Genomic DNA, 17,784 nt, shown 5'->3' on the forward strand with positions numbered 1-17,784 from the left:
GCAATACTTACATTTCAGAATTAATGCCTTTTAGGCTTTTTACACTATTTAACAGGCATCAGTGTAACTTCAGAAGATATACCCAACAAGGTGGAGGATATACGGTCAGAGTGCAGCTCCGATTTTGGAGGGAAAGATTCTGTTACAAGCCCTGATGTGGAGGAAATTGTACAGGGTAAATAAAGGTGTTTTATATATGAAGCCAATGAATAAATATGTGAAATTATAGAAATCTGACTTCATGGGGAATGGGTGGAGAGGAGTGATTTTAAAAAGAACATCTTACCACAACTAACATATATTCTAATATATTCAGGATGTGAACAGTTAAACATCTTCACATGTATTATTTATTGCATTACCTATCTGCTTTGGGTAAAATCTGTTTAGTTAGGGGTGCAGGATTTATGACACCTGGAGTTAAGTTCATTAATTCCAAGCTCTGGAAAGACTTTTGAAGTGTTGTGTAAATGTCAGTTACGAACATTTTGAAATGTATGCAGGTTCATGCTACATCGCACTGCAAGTGGAAATTCAGGCATCTTAATACCTGAACCAGAATGTGTGACTGTCCATAAGTAAGGCCAGGGGCTTGATCTGCAGCGTGATCTATAATTGACCCAAGTATTCATTATGCTGAGTGTGTAACTCAAGCAGCTGTGTAAGTTTGATAGTTAGGTAACCTAACTTATAATAATACATCTTTTTGTTGTGGATTTACAGGTGCACATCAGATGACATCTTCACTTCCCCACACAGACACGCTACTTGCCATGTTTGACCCCCTGTCTTCTGATGGTAGGTTGAAATTGCATATAGTGCACCTTGTAACGTTACAGATTTACTGGAATAATTTATTTTTATTGTGAAGAAGGGTTTCGCTGCAGCTTATTTAACAAGGTGCATCTTTTTATAAAGTACAACTTTTATTTTTTTTAAATTCATTTATGGGATTCTGGCTGGGCCAGCATTTATTACCCATCCCTGATTTCCCTTGAACTGAGTGGCCATTTCAGAGGACCTGGATTCACATACACCGTTACCAGACCAGGTAAGACTAAATGGCATTAGTTTGAACGACAATCGATAATGGATTCATGGTCAGCATTATATTTTTAATTCCAGATATTTATTGAATTCAAATTTCACCATCTGACTTGGTGAGATTCAAACCCAGATACCAGAGCATTGTCCAGGCTCTCTGGGTTACTCACCCATTGAAAACACCACTGCATCACCACCTCCCCCCACATTGTGATATATTTTTCTCTTCTCTTCCTCCACCAACCCCATGAAATTCCAAATGCCAATCATTAAAAATGAAAAGATAGAAAATGATGTATAAAAAAAACAATGCTTTGGGAGAAATGTTGTAATTTATTTCTTATTGCTCCTGTTTCAAGTTATTTTCCCCCTTTTCTTTAGATTCCCTTGCACTTTTCTCAATCCTTGGCCTTTCTCAAAGGTGTTCTTTACTTGACAAGTGAAGGTGGAGTAAAGAAGCGAGTGAATTTTCAAACCCATTTTATGTCATTCCTCTTGGGCGGCACTTGGTAGGTTGGAGAAAGACAACTGATTAGCCTATATATCCAACTCCCTCTTGAATTTACCAACATAATGTGCCCATATCGCCTCCCTAATCAGTTCATTCCATGCATTGACTCCCCTGTTTTTAAAGTAATTAATTTTGAACAGTCTTGTTCACCACTTGTGCTGCCTTGGAGAGTCTGTAGCTGATATAACCTCATTATTATAATTCTGTTTGAACCATTGGATGCAGAGGATCTGAATACATTAATAAGATCTCTGCACACTTGCAATTTCTGCAGCCTTTCTTTGTGGCTAAAGAACCTAAACTCAGGCAAATCAGTCATAATTTGCCATACCTCCTTCAAACTTAGAATTTTCCTACTCCGGCATGGCATGACAACCAGAGTTGTATACAGACTTCTTTGAACCGAGGCGCTTTCTCTGTCCAGGACCTTGTTATGAATGGCACACAGTTTGCTTTCAGTAATTTATCTATTAATGCCTCCAAATTTTTCTGTTTGGATGATACGCTACCAATATACTTCTTAGAACCCTAACTTTTAATAAACGGTCTCAGTAAAATAGCTCTGATATTGTACAAAGCAGAAATAACTACAAGTACAGAAATCTACAATTAATCAAAATCTAAAGACATGGAGGGAAGGGGAGGGGGTGCTTTGGTAATCCACATAGCTCCAAAAAGCTTAACGTCCAGATAGCTCAGTTTAGTGATTTTTGTTTCTTCCTGCTCCTATGTTCCTTTCCATGTGCATTAATTCACATGGTATTACGTTTTCTACTTTCCAATCCATCCAAATCTGCTGTTTTTTTGTCTTCTAAGTCTCTGCAAGTCTCTCCCACTCTTTTTCTTATTGACAACTTCAGAAATATTTACTTAAGATTCCACTTGCAAATCATTAAAGTACATTGTAAATAGGTTTTATTCAGATAATAATGAAACGGTTGGTATGAACTGCAACTGTGCACTTGTTAAATATGGTCAACAGATAATTGAATCAATCAAGACCTCACAACCAAATAATTACACACTTCTAGACATTTCTCTGTGAAGTACTGCAGACTGATGTTTCCTTTCAAATATGCTACCAAGCATGGCTTCAAATAACTAAAGCCTAGGTTAGGCTCCAACAGATACAAGTTCTGAACTCCACTAGTAATAGATGTGGTTAGTCGGGGCAAAATTGAATAAACTGAACAAAGGTAAATGGAAGTATTCGAGAAAGTTAATTACAGTAATGTCAATGTTTTGTATATAGACTTTTAAAAGATGTTTGATTAGGTACTATATAATAGGCTTGGTAACAAAATTGACTATCTGAGCTGCATGGAAATATATTTTGCTGAAGGACAGAAAGTAGAGAGCAGTGATGAAATGATTTCTTCCAGAGTGGAGAAAAGTGCCCAGTGGCATATCCCAGGAGTCAGGATTTGAAGCACTGCTCATTTTGATATGTTTAGTCTTTGAATTGGATATAGAGGGCAGAATCTCAAAGGTTTACAGATGACATGGAACTCACGAGATGCATGAAACAGTGAAACAGATGGTAAGAGACTTCAGAGGGACACAGACTTGTGGAAAGGTCTGTCTGGATTTGGCAGATAAAATTTACCACCAAGAAATGCAAAGTAATACATTTTAATAGGAAGAATGGGGTGATGGAATATAAATGAAATTGTAAGTGGTAATGCCACTGGCTTTGTAACCCTGGATTAATGATCTAGAAGCATGAGTTCAAATCTTACCACAGCAGGAATTTAAATGAAGTAAATTAGATAAATCTGGAATAGAAAGCTAGTCTAAGTAATGGTCACTACGCCATGACGAGATTGTTTTAAAAACCTATCTGGTTCACTAATGCCCTTTTAGGGGAGAAAATCTGCTGTCTTCACCATGTCTGGCTGATATGTGACTCTCGACCCAAATTCTTGTATTCAAGAAAATGGGCTCACCGTTACCTTCTTGAGGGACAATTAGGGATGCTCAATAAATACTATTCTTGCCAGCAATGCCTACATCCTGTCAATGAATGAACAGGAAATAATTAGAGGCGGCATAGGAACAGAAAGACCTGGGAGTGAATGTACCTATGTTTTTTAAGGTGGCAGGACAAGTTGAGAAGGCTGTTTAAAAAGGCATGTAGAGTCCTTCACTTTATAAATAGAGGCAGAATATGAAAGGAAGGAAGTGATTCAAACATTGTATAAATCGCTGTTCAGGTCCCAGCTGCATTATGAGAATCACAGTTCAGGCCTTCGAAAGGGTGCAACAGAGATTTGCCAGAATGGTACTGAGGATGGAAGATGTCAGTTACACGGAGATTTCGGAGAAATTGGTAGTGTTTTCCTTGGTGCATAGAAGGTTAACGGGAGATTTGATAAGAGGTGCTCAAAATCATACGGGCAGTTAAGGAAAAACTGTTTCCAATGTCAGAAGGGAACCCAAGAGCAAAGGTTTAAAGTAATTGACAAATGAACCAGAGATGAGAAAATTGTTTTTACACAAAGTTATGCTGATCTGAAAATACTGACTAAAATGGTGGTGGAAGCAGATTGAATACTAACTTTAAGAAGCGGATTTGATAATTACTTGGGGGAAATGTGTACTGGGCTCTGGGGGAGAGAGCAGGGGAGTGAGGCTAGCTGGATGGCTCTTTCAGAGAATCGGCACAGAATCGGAACAATTGGTCACCTTCTGTGGTCTAGCCATCCATGATTTCCATGGTCCATATCTGTCTAACAAATTAGTTTGTTAAGTAAATTGTATGTCATTGACGCGAGATTTAGAATATTGAAGTGTTTTCCTTCTATTCCCCAGAAAGGAATGTCATAATTTGTCCGTTCTGATTTCATGTATGATGGACCTCGTTTGTTTATTTGGGCAAATGCGAGTTTGCATGGATTGGTCTGTAAGCCATGATTCGTGTTTTGTTTGTTTCTCAAAATTCACAGCTTCAATCATACCATCAATAGTCAGACCTAAAGTACACTATGCAAGACCATCACACCCGCCACCAGATCCTCCAATACTGGAAGGTGCTATCGGAGGCAGTGATGCCCGATTACCAGCATTTGGGTCTCATATATGTTGCCAAACTGAAGCTGAGCTGCTCAAACAGAGACACTCCTTTCCAGAAAGACTAGTGCGCAGCAGAAGCTCTGATATTGTTTCTTCTTCTCGCCGACCAATGAGTGATCCTGGCTGGAATGCACCAGGCAGCAGACGGATGGCAAATGAGGAACTATATGCAGCTGGGGCAGCGCCTGTAGGAGCCTCTGGACCAACTTCATCTCCAAGCAAAGATTCCCTAGTAAGGTCTAATCTCAACGTATAAGCATTCCTTGATATGTCAAACAAATATTTTTCTAACTGGCGATGTTTTCAATTGACTTGTCATTTTTTATGTTGTGTTGAATATTTGTTCTTCACAAGGTGGTAAAGGAATTCATTGCATGAGAAGGCAGTATACAAATGCAAGTCTTTCTCAGTCGCTTCATGTTACTAATACAGGGACAGTACCTCAAATCTGGCAACCTCGGGACCTAGACCGTGCCGGATTTCGGGTCGGGCAATTTGGGTCGTGGGCAGTTCGGGTCAAACTGGGGGTCGGGTGGGGTCGAGGATCGCTTGGAGCGCAGGGTATAGCGGCACGTGAAGCTGCTAAACTAGTCTGGAGCCACACTGCGCCAATGCAACAACTAGCCAAATTGCCCAGGTAAGTTATTTTTTTAAAAAACTTTACTCGATTAAAATTGATGCATGGAACATTACAAAAGTGTCTGGTTTTCGGACGACTCCAGTTTTTGGACAGCAGGATTTGAGACACTCGACCTGTACAATATAATTTCATGAGCAGAAGCTCAAGTAATGCAGAAACACCGGAGGGTGCTCATAAATGATGTTGGCTGGTATACATGGGTATATGGAATAAAACCAGCCATCGCACTTGAGAGAGACCAATTTCAAATTTTGATGCAATTGTTTACCCTTGAAAAGAAACAGATTGACACGCGGAGGAACTGACTGCAATACAGTGGGAAATTGAGTAAACTAAAACTTCACTGTGCAATATAAAATGTAACTAGAACTGTGTATGTATTATATGAGACTGTGGCTGCAAGTCCACACATTTGAACTTACAAACAGATAAAACCAAATTGTGATCTGTCTTGGCTGATTCCAAATTTCAAAAATACCTTGTATTGCTTTATTTCTCATATCCTTCAATTATTCTTCCTGCCAAATGCCTTCTTGCATCCCTTTTGTACAGGGGGAGGATAGAAAGGACAGCGATGATGAGAAGTCAGATCGTAGCAAATCCTGGTGGAAGAAACGATTTGTGTCTGCTATTCCTAAAGGTCAGTCTTGGGATTATTACACTTTTGTAATGCAGTACATAAGAGAAAATATCAAATGACTTTATTTGATAACTGGATCAGAGTTCTTTATTTTTAGAATTCATCAGCACCTTGAAGTGTAGCATCTTTTTTTCTAGCTTAACTATATCTATATAACTTTCTTGTGCATTTGCCTGTGGCAGCTGAGTGCATTTTGATTTGTTTCACTCTTACCTGTGAAAATTAAAAGGCTGCTTGTTTGCATTCCTTGTTTTACTGCTTGTCAACGACTTTGGCACGTTATAAATCAACAGCCTGGGACTTTGCTGCGAATTTTGGATGGAACTGACTAGATTTTGGTATCTGTAACTTTGCTTAATCTGACCTAAAGTCAGTAATGCCCAATCCCACTTTTTTAGCAGCCCCTTCTCAGTCGTTAGGGCCCAGGTGTAAACAAATTCACACTTGGCATGTTCTGCAGCTTTGCTTTATTCCAAAAAAAGTTATCATTGGCATTAGTGAAAAATCTTTGTCATCCAAAACTTAAAATCAGTTTAGAAAATACATTGCAATTTTGAATGAGATAGTATTTACTAAAATAACTGTATTGACGTGTATATCCAGTTGATTATCAGGTAGAAATGCAGCTGCACATTTATGCTGAATATCAACTTAACTAGTATAATAGTGTGAAAAAATGTTATCTACCACTAAAACCTTCATTACTGTCAGTTACACTTCACCACAAGTTTTTGGTTAAAGCCATGATTTTCTTCATCCTGCATGCGATGAAGTTACTTTGTTTTTGTAATACGGTATATTTTCTCTTTAGCTCCTATTTCCTTCAGGAAGAAAGATAAACAAGAAAAAGACAAAGAAGATGGTGCACAGGAAAGGTTTCAGGCCATGCAAGGTTGGCTGATCCTACCTTACATAACGAATGGTGAATGAGGTCTACAAAGACAAATAACACACGCATGAAACAGGAATATCTTTAAAAAAAAAAAAAAAAAAATAGACTGCAGATTATCAGAGCTTTTTAGTTGCTTTTTTAAAAAAAAGAAGTATTCACTTCAAATGCATGGAAATCACACTAACCATGTAGTACAAACACAGTATCTGTGATTCAAAAGTGCCTGACTTTTGCACTATAATCGCTAAATCTGGTGCTAACATACATCGCCAGACTGGAAGGTTAATTCTTTTAGGACCACCACATTGATCACAACTGTCCAGTTGCTCATTGCCCAGTATATAGTTTTAATATATATAGGATCCAATCGCAAGAAAAGAGTAGATGTCCAGCCTGTGTCTCTGCTCCTTCAGTGATTTTGAGTGCTTTGGTAGCCTGCCTTTCTGCTGCTCTGCTTTTCTTCTCTCTTGATCTCCCTTCTCCATATTCCTAACTTTTCCAAGTTCCCTGCTGCAATAATTAGCACTTCATTTCCTTCTAGGTGAGGTTTCACTGGGTGCAATAATCAAATGATTGCTCTGCATGTTCCTTTGTTAATGAACAAATCTCTGGTCTTGTTTTTTTAAAGCAAAATTAAATTGGGTGTATTTTTTCTGATCGGTTTTATTGAACGTTTAAAGCAATAATTAAATGATGAATAAGTTATTTATCATTGTACCAAAAAGGAAGAAATCTTGAAGGTAGCTGAGAAAGTAAAACAATCAAGACAAAGGAAGGGATAGAGTCTGAAGGGAGAATCAGATTCAGTATTAACTCTGCAATCCAGTGAAGTTGAAGTCCCCAATGGCAAAAAGAATTGCATGCCTAACGATCCATTTAGTAGCAGCAGATTTTAATAGTATGAAAGATAGCTCTTTACATAGAAGTTTCTACCTGATAGTTGCACTTACAGTACGGTGATCCAAATGATCGGAGAAGCAAGTGTGTTTGGACACGTGAATACTTTGGGTACTGATCATTTACTAATTCCTTTTTGTTAAATGATAGCACTGATGCACAAGAGAATTGAATAATTATGCCAGGATATCCAGCCAATTAACTAGTCGATACAGGTAATTGGTGTTTGGATAGATGGCTTGCAAATCTGTGACAGTTGGACAAAGTAGTGGCAGGACTCCCTGATGATTCACTCGGTAAATTGATCACATTTATTAATACTAAAACTTTCAAACCGAGCACATCATGTCCAGTCCCTGATTTACGCTCATCCCAGATGGCTGATGCAGGGAATACTATAATTTCCCTCTGTCCATGAGGTAGGGAAGGAGAGGTGGCAAAGATTGACTAAGGTTTTTGCACTTAATCATTCTGCAGTGATCTTTGCTACGTTCTCAAGTGAGTAGAGGAACAACTCTAACTCCTAGTGTAGCCCATTTGGTAATTCGCATTGTAAGATTAGCCATTAGGTGTTTTCAAAGAAGCGTTGGAAAAGTGCTTCAGTGGACCTTGTAGATGATGCATATAGTGTGCAGGTGGTGGGGGGAATTAAAGTTTAAGGTGGTGGATGTAGTACCAATTAAGCAGGCTGCTTTGTCATGGGTGGTATCCAACTTCTTGAGTGTTGTTGGAGCTGCTCACACCCAGGCAAATGGAGAGTATTCCATCACACACCTGACTTGTGTCTTGAAACTTGTGGAAATGTTTTGGGAGTCAGGAGGTGAATCACTCACCATAGAATACTCATACTCTGACCTGTCTTGTATCGACGGTGTTTATGTGGCTGATCCACTTAAATTTCTTGTTGATGGACCAGATTGCTAGGATTTTTGTGATGATACTGTTCAATGTCATGGAAAGGTGCTTAGACTTGTTTTATTGGAGGTGGTCATTGCCTGATACTTGAGTCATGCAAATGTTCCTTTCTGCTTATCAGTCCAGGTCTGAATGTTGTCCAAGCCTTGTTGTATTACTGAGAACGTGCAACGGATGCTGAACATTGTGCAATCACTAGCGAACATTCCCTCTTCTAATCTTATGATAGAGTGAAGGTCATTGATGCAGCAGCTGAAGATGGTTGAGTCTAAGGCAATGCTGTTGCTCTTTCTAGCTTTAGTCTATTTGCTCTGTTTAGGTCACCTTTGCTCATGAGTCGCCAGGTATCTTTATGATACCGCCACGTGGTTCAAGTTTAGGTTATGATTAATAACACAGCACACCGCTTAGTAAGGATTAAAACAACGGTTATTTATTATATACAACAAGCAATATTAATACCCTAATACTACTTTCTATACAATAAACCTATCACTACTGGCCAATACTTAACTTAGGAAGAACCCACCAGGTCAGGGAAACGAATGGCTTGTCCAATCAAATCTGGCCCGCGGGATTCAAAAGGCTGCTACAGGTCGGTGGCTAGGTGTCTCTACTGGATAGCGATCGCTGGATTCACACTTGCAGTGGCTGGTCTTGTGAAGGTCTCGAGCAGGCGAAGATGAGAGAGATAGAGATCTGAACTTGGACCTTTACTTTTATAGGGCCCGGGGCTTCCCGCCTCCCGGGGCGGCCCTTGACCCTGAGTCCCAAGTGATTGGATTCTGTCCCCAGTCTCTGGGGTCGATGTGTCCAATGGTGAGGCGATTCCTCGATCGGGGGGTGGTCGCTCACCTGTCTTTGTTTCGGCCACTGCAGGCGCCGACAGGTCTGGCCCGGTATTCAATTGCTAATATGCTGCAATTGTTCCCGGGGATAGCCGATTTAACTGTGGATGTCTGAGTAGATTAGGTGTAAACAGTCCTGAATGAAACTGCGGATACCTGGGTTGATGGGCTGTTGATAGCCCTGAGTATCGATCTGGGCTACGTTCCCAGATCTGAAGCTGCAAACCTGTCTGCAGCTGCCTGCTTGTGTCTTCTTGGCTGCTTTTCCCAGCAGTCCTTCGGTTTAGCCATTTTAAACTGGGTTTTGGCCAGATTAATCGGAACGCAGCCATTTTACATGGCTACAATGCTCTGAGGAATTCCTGCAGTGCATGTCCAGGGGCTAAGATAGTTGGCTTCGCAACCGTCTTCCTTTGTACCACCTATACAGTGGAGTATCAGCCCCCTGATCCCCATTGACCAGTTTTATCACGACTTCTTGAAACTACATTTGGTTGAATACTGCCTTGCTATCACGTGCAGTCACACACCTCATCTCTGGGATTCAGCACTCTTGTCCATGTTTGGACCAAAGCTTTAATGAGGTCTGGAGCTGTGAGGTCCTGGTGGAGCCTAAATTGAATCAGTAAAGTTGGCTGACAGCACTGTTGACACCTTCTGTTACTCTGCTCACGGTGGAGAGCATGCTGAAGGGACAGTAACTTTCCTGATTGGATTTGTCTTGTCTTTTTGAGCTGAACATAGCCGGATAAGTTTCCACTTTGCTGGGTAGATTGCCAGCTGTGCAGGAGCTGCTTGGCTAGAGGCCGTGTTGGTTGTGGAATACAGGTCTTTAGCACAGCAGCTAGAATAATGTCAAGGTCCCAGCCTTTGCTGTATCCAGTGCGCACAGCCATTTTTTGATATCATGTAGAATTAATCAAATAGGCAGCAGACTGTTCTCTCTGATGGTGGGGATTTTGGGAAGAGGCCGAGAAGGATAATCCACATGGCACTTTTGACTGAAGATGCTAGCAACTGCTTCAGCCTCCTCTCTGTCCACTAGAGATCTGGACCCCAGCTTCATTAGAAAAACAAGAAACGGAAGCAAGAGTAGACTGAAACGGAAGCAAGAGTAGACCATTTATCCCATCCAATCTACTCTGCCATCCAACACGATCATGGCTAATCTTGGGCTTCAACTCTATTTCCTTGCTCACTCCACATCTCCCTTGATATCCTGATACACCAAAAATCTGTCTCTCCCAGCCTTAAATGTGTTCATTGGTGGAGCAACCACAATCTTCTGGGGCAGTAAATTTCAAAGATTCACAGACCATCGAGTGAAGCAACAAACCCTTATCAGAAGGAGGATGTTCAATTTATTCTGATCTTAGGAGTCTATAGAACGCTGCTTCCATTGCTTAGTATGCATGCGATCCTTTGTTGTAGCGTCACCAAATTGGCATCTCATTTTTAAGCATGCCTAATGCTGCTCCTGGCATACTCATTGACCCAGGCTTGATGACAGTCAATTATAGGGATTGGTTTAACACAGTGGGCTAAACAGCTGGCTTGCAATGGAGAACAAGGCCAGCAGCACGGGTTCAATTCCTGTGCCGGCCTCCCCGAACAGAGGTCGGAATATGGCGACTAGGAGCTTTTCACAGTAACTTCATTGAAGCCTACTTGTGACAATAAGTGATTATTATTATTTATTGAGGGCCATGAGGTTACACATGGTGGCAGAATACAATTCTGCTGGTAGTCTACACTGGTTTATGGATGCTCAGTTTTGAATAATGGACATGGCATACAATGTGTAATTCGTAATGAGTGATCTGAACATTGAAAACAGAATGTCTTTGTTAATGGGAGTGAATACAATGAGTAATTTAGGGTTTTCTTTTTTATTCACTGCATATTCACTTTACGACGAACAAGTCATTTCAAAATATTTTAGGCATTTGAGAGAGAAAAATCGTACATTTAACCATAATTTGTCTTATTCACCCCCCAAAAAAAGTGTTAATCTTATTTACTGCATGGTGATTTTCAAATTATTCCCTTCCTACGTGGTTTGCCCTGTTTCTGTTATGGAGCATATCCCAGAGCAGATCCATTGAAAACAATGGGTCAGTGAATTCTGATTGGCATGGAAACACATCATGATCAATTGGGTCGTCAGCTTGGCATCGGTAGTCCAAGATACCCATACATCTAGAATGCCTCCACAACTACTTAGAAGTTACGTTCGAACTGAAATACATTAAGAGACTGCCCCTTGGTGACCTCAGTGGCTGAGCATACAGACCATCAGACTGGATGGAAGTAATAATACTGGTGCCTGTTAATGGTAAATCAAAATAAATGTTATGATCTTAATACCTGACTTGAATTGCAAGGGAGCTGAACCTGGGATTAAATTGAAATAAATAAAATTGCTACTAAAACAGTGTTTTTATTTCACATTTCCAACATCTGTAGTTATTTGCTCTTTAAATTAAGTTTATGATAGATTTAGATAATGAAAAATGGTAGGGGAATTGAATGAAATATAAATGTCGGTTGGGCTGAATGGCTGTTTCTGCGCTGTACATAGAATTTACAGTGCAGAAGGAGGCCATTCGGCCCATCGAATCTGCACCGGCCCTTGGAAAGAGCACCCTACTCACCCGACATCTTGTGTAATCCCTTGTATTTAATATGTCTGAACACTTGCTAATCAGCTTGTTCGAGATCCGTGTTCTCCAACCTTTTTAAGCACAAGATCACATTTAGAATCTAAATGCAGCATAAGAGTCGACTTTACCACAACCCCCAAAAATGTACGCTATGCGTAGCACTCACCCATTCTTAGTGTATTTGTGATCAGTGTGGTGAATGTGTTCAAGTTGAAACGGCCTGTGGTCCTCAGTTAAAGAACAAAATTGCAGAGCACTTCCCAAATTTGTGCTTTACACTGTTTTGAGTGCTGTGAAATCTGGATCGTAGGTTGAGATGGCCAGTCTCGTACAGACCATCAGATGAGTGTGAGACGAGTGCGACACTTGGACTTGATGATTTTCATCTGTGAAAAGGCCATCTTGGAGAGGTATGTGGAACCAAAGTAGGCCTTCACCTTGAGTGCGCAGGATGTCAAACACCTGCATGAAGGATTAATTCACCTGCGGTGGCATCAAGTTCATTGAGTAACGATTTGAACAAACAATGTTGCAGAGCTCTGGCACGAATTGAGTTGACGATCTTGACAACTCATTCCATAAGAAAAGGCAATAATCTTATTCGTTAGCACTTGTTGGTGGATCACATGGTGGTAATTGGCGAAGGAGGGGAACTCAGGATAATTTCTACGAAGTGCAACAAAGTTTGTATTGACACTCCGCATTGACGGTGCACCATCGGTTGTGATTGAAACCAGTTTCTTAATCGGAATATTTTTCTCAGTCACATACCTTTTGGGTTCGTTGTAGGCATCCTCGCCTCATCTCTCTTGGAGTGGCAAAAGAGTGAGAAAGTTCTCCTTTGTTGTTGAACCTTACAATCAGTTGGCTGAATCCGTCATCAAACGGCAGTGAGAAACAGTCACTGCCTGATAAGTCCTGGTGTATTTGCTGAGACAAGTCTTCGGACAAGGATTCCACCCTTCTGGCTACTGTTAAAGCGCCAAGCGCAATGCTGTTTGACCAAAGTGTTGGCAGAAACCGTCATGGCCTCCTTAGGGCTGGTTTAGCACAGGGCTAAATAGCTGGCTTTTAAAGCAGACCAAGGCAGGCCAGCAGCACGGTTCAATTCCCGTACCAGCCTCCCCGAACAGGTGCCGGGATGTGGCGACTAGGGGCTTTTCACAGTAACTTCATTTGAAGCCTACTTGTGACAATAAGCGATTTTAATTTGATAACTTTGCCATCGGAGAATGGTTTATGTTTCACCAGCAGATGGCTGATGCGAAAAGACGCCTCTTTGCTCACTGCCTTTAGCCACGGGTTTAGAAGAGTGACTACTGAGCTTGCAAGATTCCCTTTAACTCCCTAACCTTCCTCATCTGAATCGTACTGTTTAACGGAAATGTTCTTGAAATTTTACATGCATTGTTTTGTGATGACATTACAAATGAGCTCTTTTACTCGAGTCTACACTGTTGACAAATAGTCTTGTCTTTGACATTCGTAAAAATAAATTTCCCATTCCTGGTGGAAATGGTAGGATTTCTGCCCTCTTAGTGGTCCCTGGCTCCTCTCTCATCATTTTGTCTTCAACCAGTTTATTCCAAATGTTGCCGCCTGTGAGAATGTCATTGCCTGAGTCTTGCTCATTTTTGGCATGGTTTGGCAGGCAATGAACCAGTTCGCTCGGCCAAGTCTCGTGCACTTGTGACACGGTACTCATCAACTTGTAACATTTGACTTGTAATTCCTATTCTAGATAATTGGCATTGAGGCATAAATTTAAAGAAGTTCTAGATACAGTTAGCCATGTATTAGTTGGGGGCTTCTGAATGTATGTATTGTTTGAAGGGAGAAAAATATTAGTAAGAATCAACGCTGTCTCTTGCACCCTCTGCTGACCAACTTTAAGACCAGTATCAGCAAACAAAAGTGGATGGGTGGCAAAACCTGTTTTATGGTGATTGAAATTCCATTTTCAATTAATGGATTCTAGAATTTATACAATATCTTGGGGATTGCATTGTTTAATTTTGTTTATTGTAGGTCCATTGGTTGTTAATAACTGGTGTGTTGAACCATGCGGATGTTGAATGTGAGGGTATCCAAAAACCTAGAAGGATACCTTGGAAATACAATGTTTTGTGAGGAACGGTGTACAACCCAATGAGGAACAGGCCTGTCATTGTATGAATAATAAATAATATTTATTTAACTTAAAGGAAAGACAAACACACAGATGACAAGAAGGACTAATACTTGAGCTATGACACATGAATATACTGATGACTATACACACAGTTTTACATAAAACTTTCCCTTAGTCCCCTACTACCTATGTTTGACCAAACTCTTGAGAAGACACCTTTCCCAAACAGCATCCACATTTTAAAGTAATTTTGTGAACTAAATGCAGCAAATAATTCCCCAATTACCACAAGCAGGTTAAGGTGGCCATGTTGGGGAAATAGTGTTCAGGTTTAGCGAAGGCAGAAAATAACTGCTTCTCTCTCTTCCTTGGTTCCATAGTTATACTATTTATTTCCCATTGGGGTTATTCACCCTGTGAAGTTGTTTTTTGGCAGGTGTGTGTCCATTTCCTTATCCCTACACATTGAAGTTACCACCTCTACAACCCCATTATTTTCTCTAATCACGTCTGTAAAGTACTTGTCCAATGAAAGGCAAATTTGCATCTCATAATTTCGCCAGGCATCTCCAATCAACTCCCCGTTTTGCTTTGTTTTTCCCTTTTCTTAAATCTCAAATTTTCCACTTCTTCACACATCCACTCTTGTTTTAAAAAAAAAAAGAAACCTAATTTGAAAGACTATTTCATTTCTCAACCATTTCTTATCGGTTCTACCTTATCAACCAATACAAAGATTTTGAAACATGCATTAATATAAAATATACCCCAGAGGATTTACACCCAAAGTTCCCAAATATTTCTTTTACGCTCTGGACCAAGCATCCACAATGAAGTTTTCTCTCCTGGACACATGAATGATCTTTAAGTTGAAAGGTTGTAGTAACTCCATTGAATTAACCTGGTGCTCCGATCTTGACATTTCTCCAGACTTTTGCGGGGTTATGGTCCGTATGTATAATTGCCTCTGCTGGGTTACTGGCAACATATATCTCAATGTTGCAAGGCCAATGCCAAATTTAAAGTCTACTTTTCAATTGTAGAATACTTCTGTTGGTGACTAGTTAATTTCCTTGAATATACCCCACAGGCTTCTCAAGTTCATCATTTGTAACAACACAGCTCCCAGACCATTGTCACTAGCATCCACAACCAGTTGAAACTGTCATAATTTGGTACGGTTGACGGTGGCTTTGTTGTCAACACACTTTTCAAATATTACAGATTGATTCGCTCCTGTATCTCTTAACATTTTTATATCTTTCCCCGTCCCATTTTTTACACGTGGCATGACTTTCCCTTCAGATACCAAATTCCTAAGCACATCCGCCACCTGCTGGTCACTCTGCCCCTGTACAATTTGTACACACATTTTCACCCCTGTTTGGTCTTCTCGTGTATGGATCCTAGGCGCTTCTCTTGTTCTCCAGTCTCTGATTTAATAGTTCCTTTCTTCAGATTTACAACTCCAACCGGCTCTCCGTTTATTAGCCAACATGTTGATTTGATGTGGCGCAGTTTATTGCAATGAATGCATCTAACTTTCCTCATCTCATTCCTTCAGTGCCATCTTTTCTGTTTTGAGATGAAATCTCTTTGGAATTTTCAACCACTCCCTCTCTTGCTTGACTGTCTTTTCTCACACCTTCCCACTTTCTATCTCCAAATTAAAGATGTGTTGGAAAAAAGGCTTTCACCTATGAACCAACTCCCAGTAATTAATTGTCTTGCAGTTTTAACTCTTATTTCTCCACATGTTCTTATCACTGCAGGCAATGAATCTTTAAATTCTTCCAACAGAATTGCTTTTCCAAAGACCTCATAGGTTTCTTCTATTTTTAATGCTCTCAACCCACCTATCAAAATTACTTTATTTAACCCTTTCCAATTCAAAATAAAAGACTGTCCAGACTGTTTCTTACATTTCTAAGCCTCCATTTCAAAACCATTGTCTAAGTACTAACTCATAAGCACTCAACATAGTTTCTTCACTGTATCGTACCACAAACCTTTCCTCTGACAAGGACACAGACTTCACTAGCCCTACCTACTAGTTTACTCATAAGAGCGGTGTCCAAATATATTTCTCAAATAATTTGTTTGAATGTCTCGACGTGCTTTTCATCAAATTTTGGAAGTGCCTGCACAAATCTAAACACTCCTCCGCTAGATTTGTGTCTAGAATTACTTCCTTCCTTACCCCTGCAGTCCATGTGGTGTAGGTACACCCACTGTGCCATTAGAGGGAGTTCCAAGATTCCAGCGACAGTGAAGGAATGGCGATATATACCCAAGTCAGGATGGTGAGTGACTTGGAGGGGAACTTCCAGGTGGTGGTGTTCCCATGTATCTGCTGCTGTTGTTCTTCTAGATGGTAGTGGTCATGGGTTTGGAAAGTGCTGCCTAAGGAGCCTTGGTGAGTTCCTGCAGTGCATCTTGTAGATGGTACACACGGCTGCAACTGTGCGATGGTGGTGGAGGGAGTGAATGTTTGTGGAAGGGCCCCTATCAAGTGGGCTGCTTTGCCCTGGATGGTATTGAGTTTCTTGACAATTGTTGGAGCTGCACTCATCCAGGCATGTGGGGAATATTGCATCACACTCCTGACTTGTGCCTTGTAGAAAGTGGGGAATCAGGAGATGAGTTACTCGCCACAGGATTCCTAGCCTCTTGCCTCCTTTTGTACCCACAGTATTTATAAGGCTAGTCCAGTTCAGTTTGTGGTCAATGGTAACTCCCAAGATGTTGATAGTGGGGGATTCAGTTATGGTAATGCCATTGAATGTCATGTTATGCTCCTCCCCATAAGAGGAAACATTCTCTATCAAAATCTCTCAGAATTTTGGGTCACCCCTCTGCCATTCTTCAAGATAAGATGTAATAGGAAAAATGTGATAGCATTAATCTTTAGTGCACTCAACAATCCGGATGATAGATGACTATTGTGAGAAATCATAATTGTAATCTTAATGTGACTGAGGAATTTCAGTTTTCTTAACATTCCTGGCAATTGTAGAAAGGGAATATTCAGTCTGTAAGCAGGAATTTCTTCAAGTTATGTGTAGCTAGTCTTTAAATTGGCATGTAATTGAACCTAGTGGCAGTTGTTTAAGGAGATATTCAATTCATCCCAACTGAAATATATTCCAGAGAGGAAAAAAGACTAAGAGGGGGAAAAACATCTATGGCTGAGCAAGGAAGTTAAAGATAACGTAAAGACAAAAACAAAGGCATACTATATTGCAAAGTCCAGTGCAGGCTGAAAGATTGGGCAACTTTTAAAAATCAACAAAGGGTCAATAAAAAAGTAATAAAAAGAGCAACGCTAAATTCCGAAAGACAATTTGCTCGAAATATCAAAAAGGATAACAAAAGCTTCTATAAGTATCTATAAGGGAAGGGAGTAAGTAGCTAAAGTGAATGTTGGCCCTTTGGTGGATGAGACCAGGGAGTTAATAATGAGAAACACAAATGGCAGAGGCGTTAAATCAATATTTTGCCTCAGTTTTCATGGTAGAGAACACACATACC

At 40.3% G+C, this 17,784-nt stretch overlaps 1 protein-coding gene across 14 annotated transcripts in view; it reads left to right on the forward strand.

The window, feature by feature from the left end:
- gapvd1 (GTPase activating protein and VPS9 domains 1) overlaps positions 1–17,784 on the forward strand; it is a 174,249-nt gene that overhangs the window by 131,665 nt on the left and 24,800 nt on the right. For 7 of the 14 annotated variants that reach the window (XM_072488468.1, XM_072488469.1, XM_072488465.1 and 4 more), the window contains 5 exons: positions 35–175; positions 724–798; positions 4,501–4,859; positions 5,820–5,907; positions 6,719–6,829. In XM_072488468.1, coding sequence (XP_072344569.1) covers positions 35–175; positions 724–798; positions 4,501–4,859; positions 5,820–5,907; positions 6,719–6,829 — 774 coding nt within the window. The remainder of the gene's footprint in view (positions 1–34; positions 176–723; positions 799–4,500; positions 4,860–5,819; positions 5,908–6,718; positions 6,830–17,784) is intronic. The other 7 variants (XM_072488472.1, XM_072488475.1, XM_072488478.1 and 4 more) reach the window with 5 other exon arrangements.

Source organism: Scyliorhinus torazame, chromosome 22 (genome assembly GCF_047496885.1).
Source record: "Scyliorhinus torazame isolate Kashiwa2021f chromosome 22, sScyTor2.1, whole genome shotgun sequence".
Lineage (NCBI taxonomy): Eukaryota > Metazoa > Chordata > Chondrichthyes > Carcharhiniformes > Scyliorhinidae > Scyliorhinus > Scyliorhinus torazame.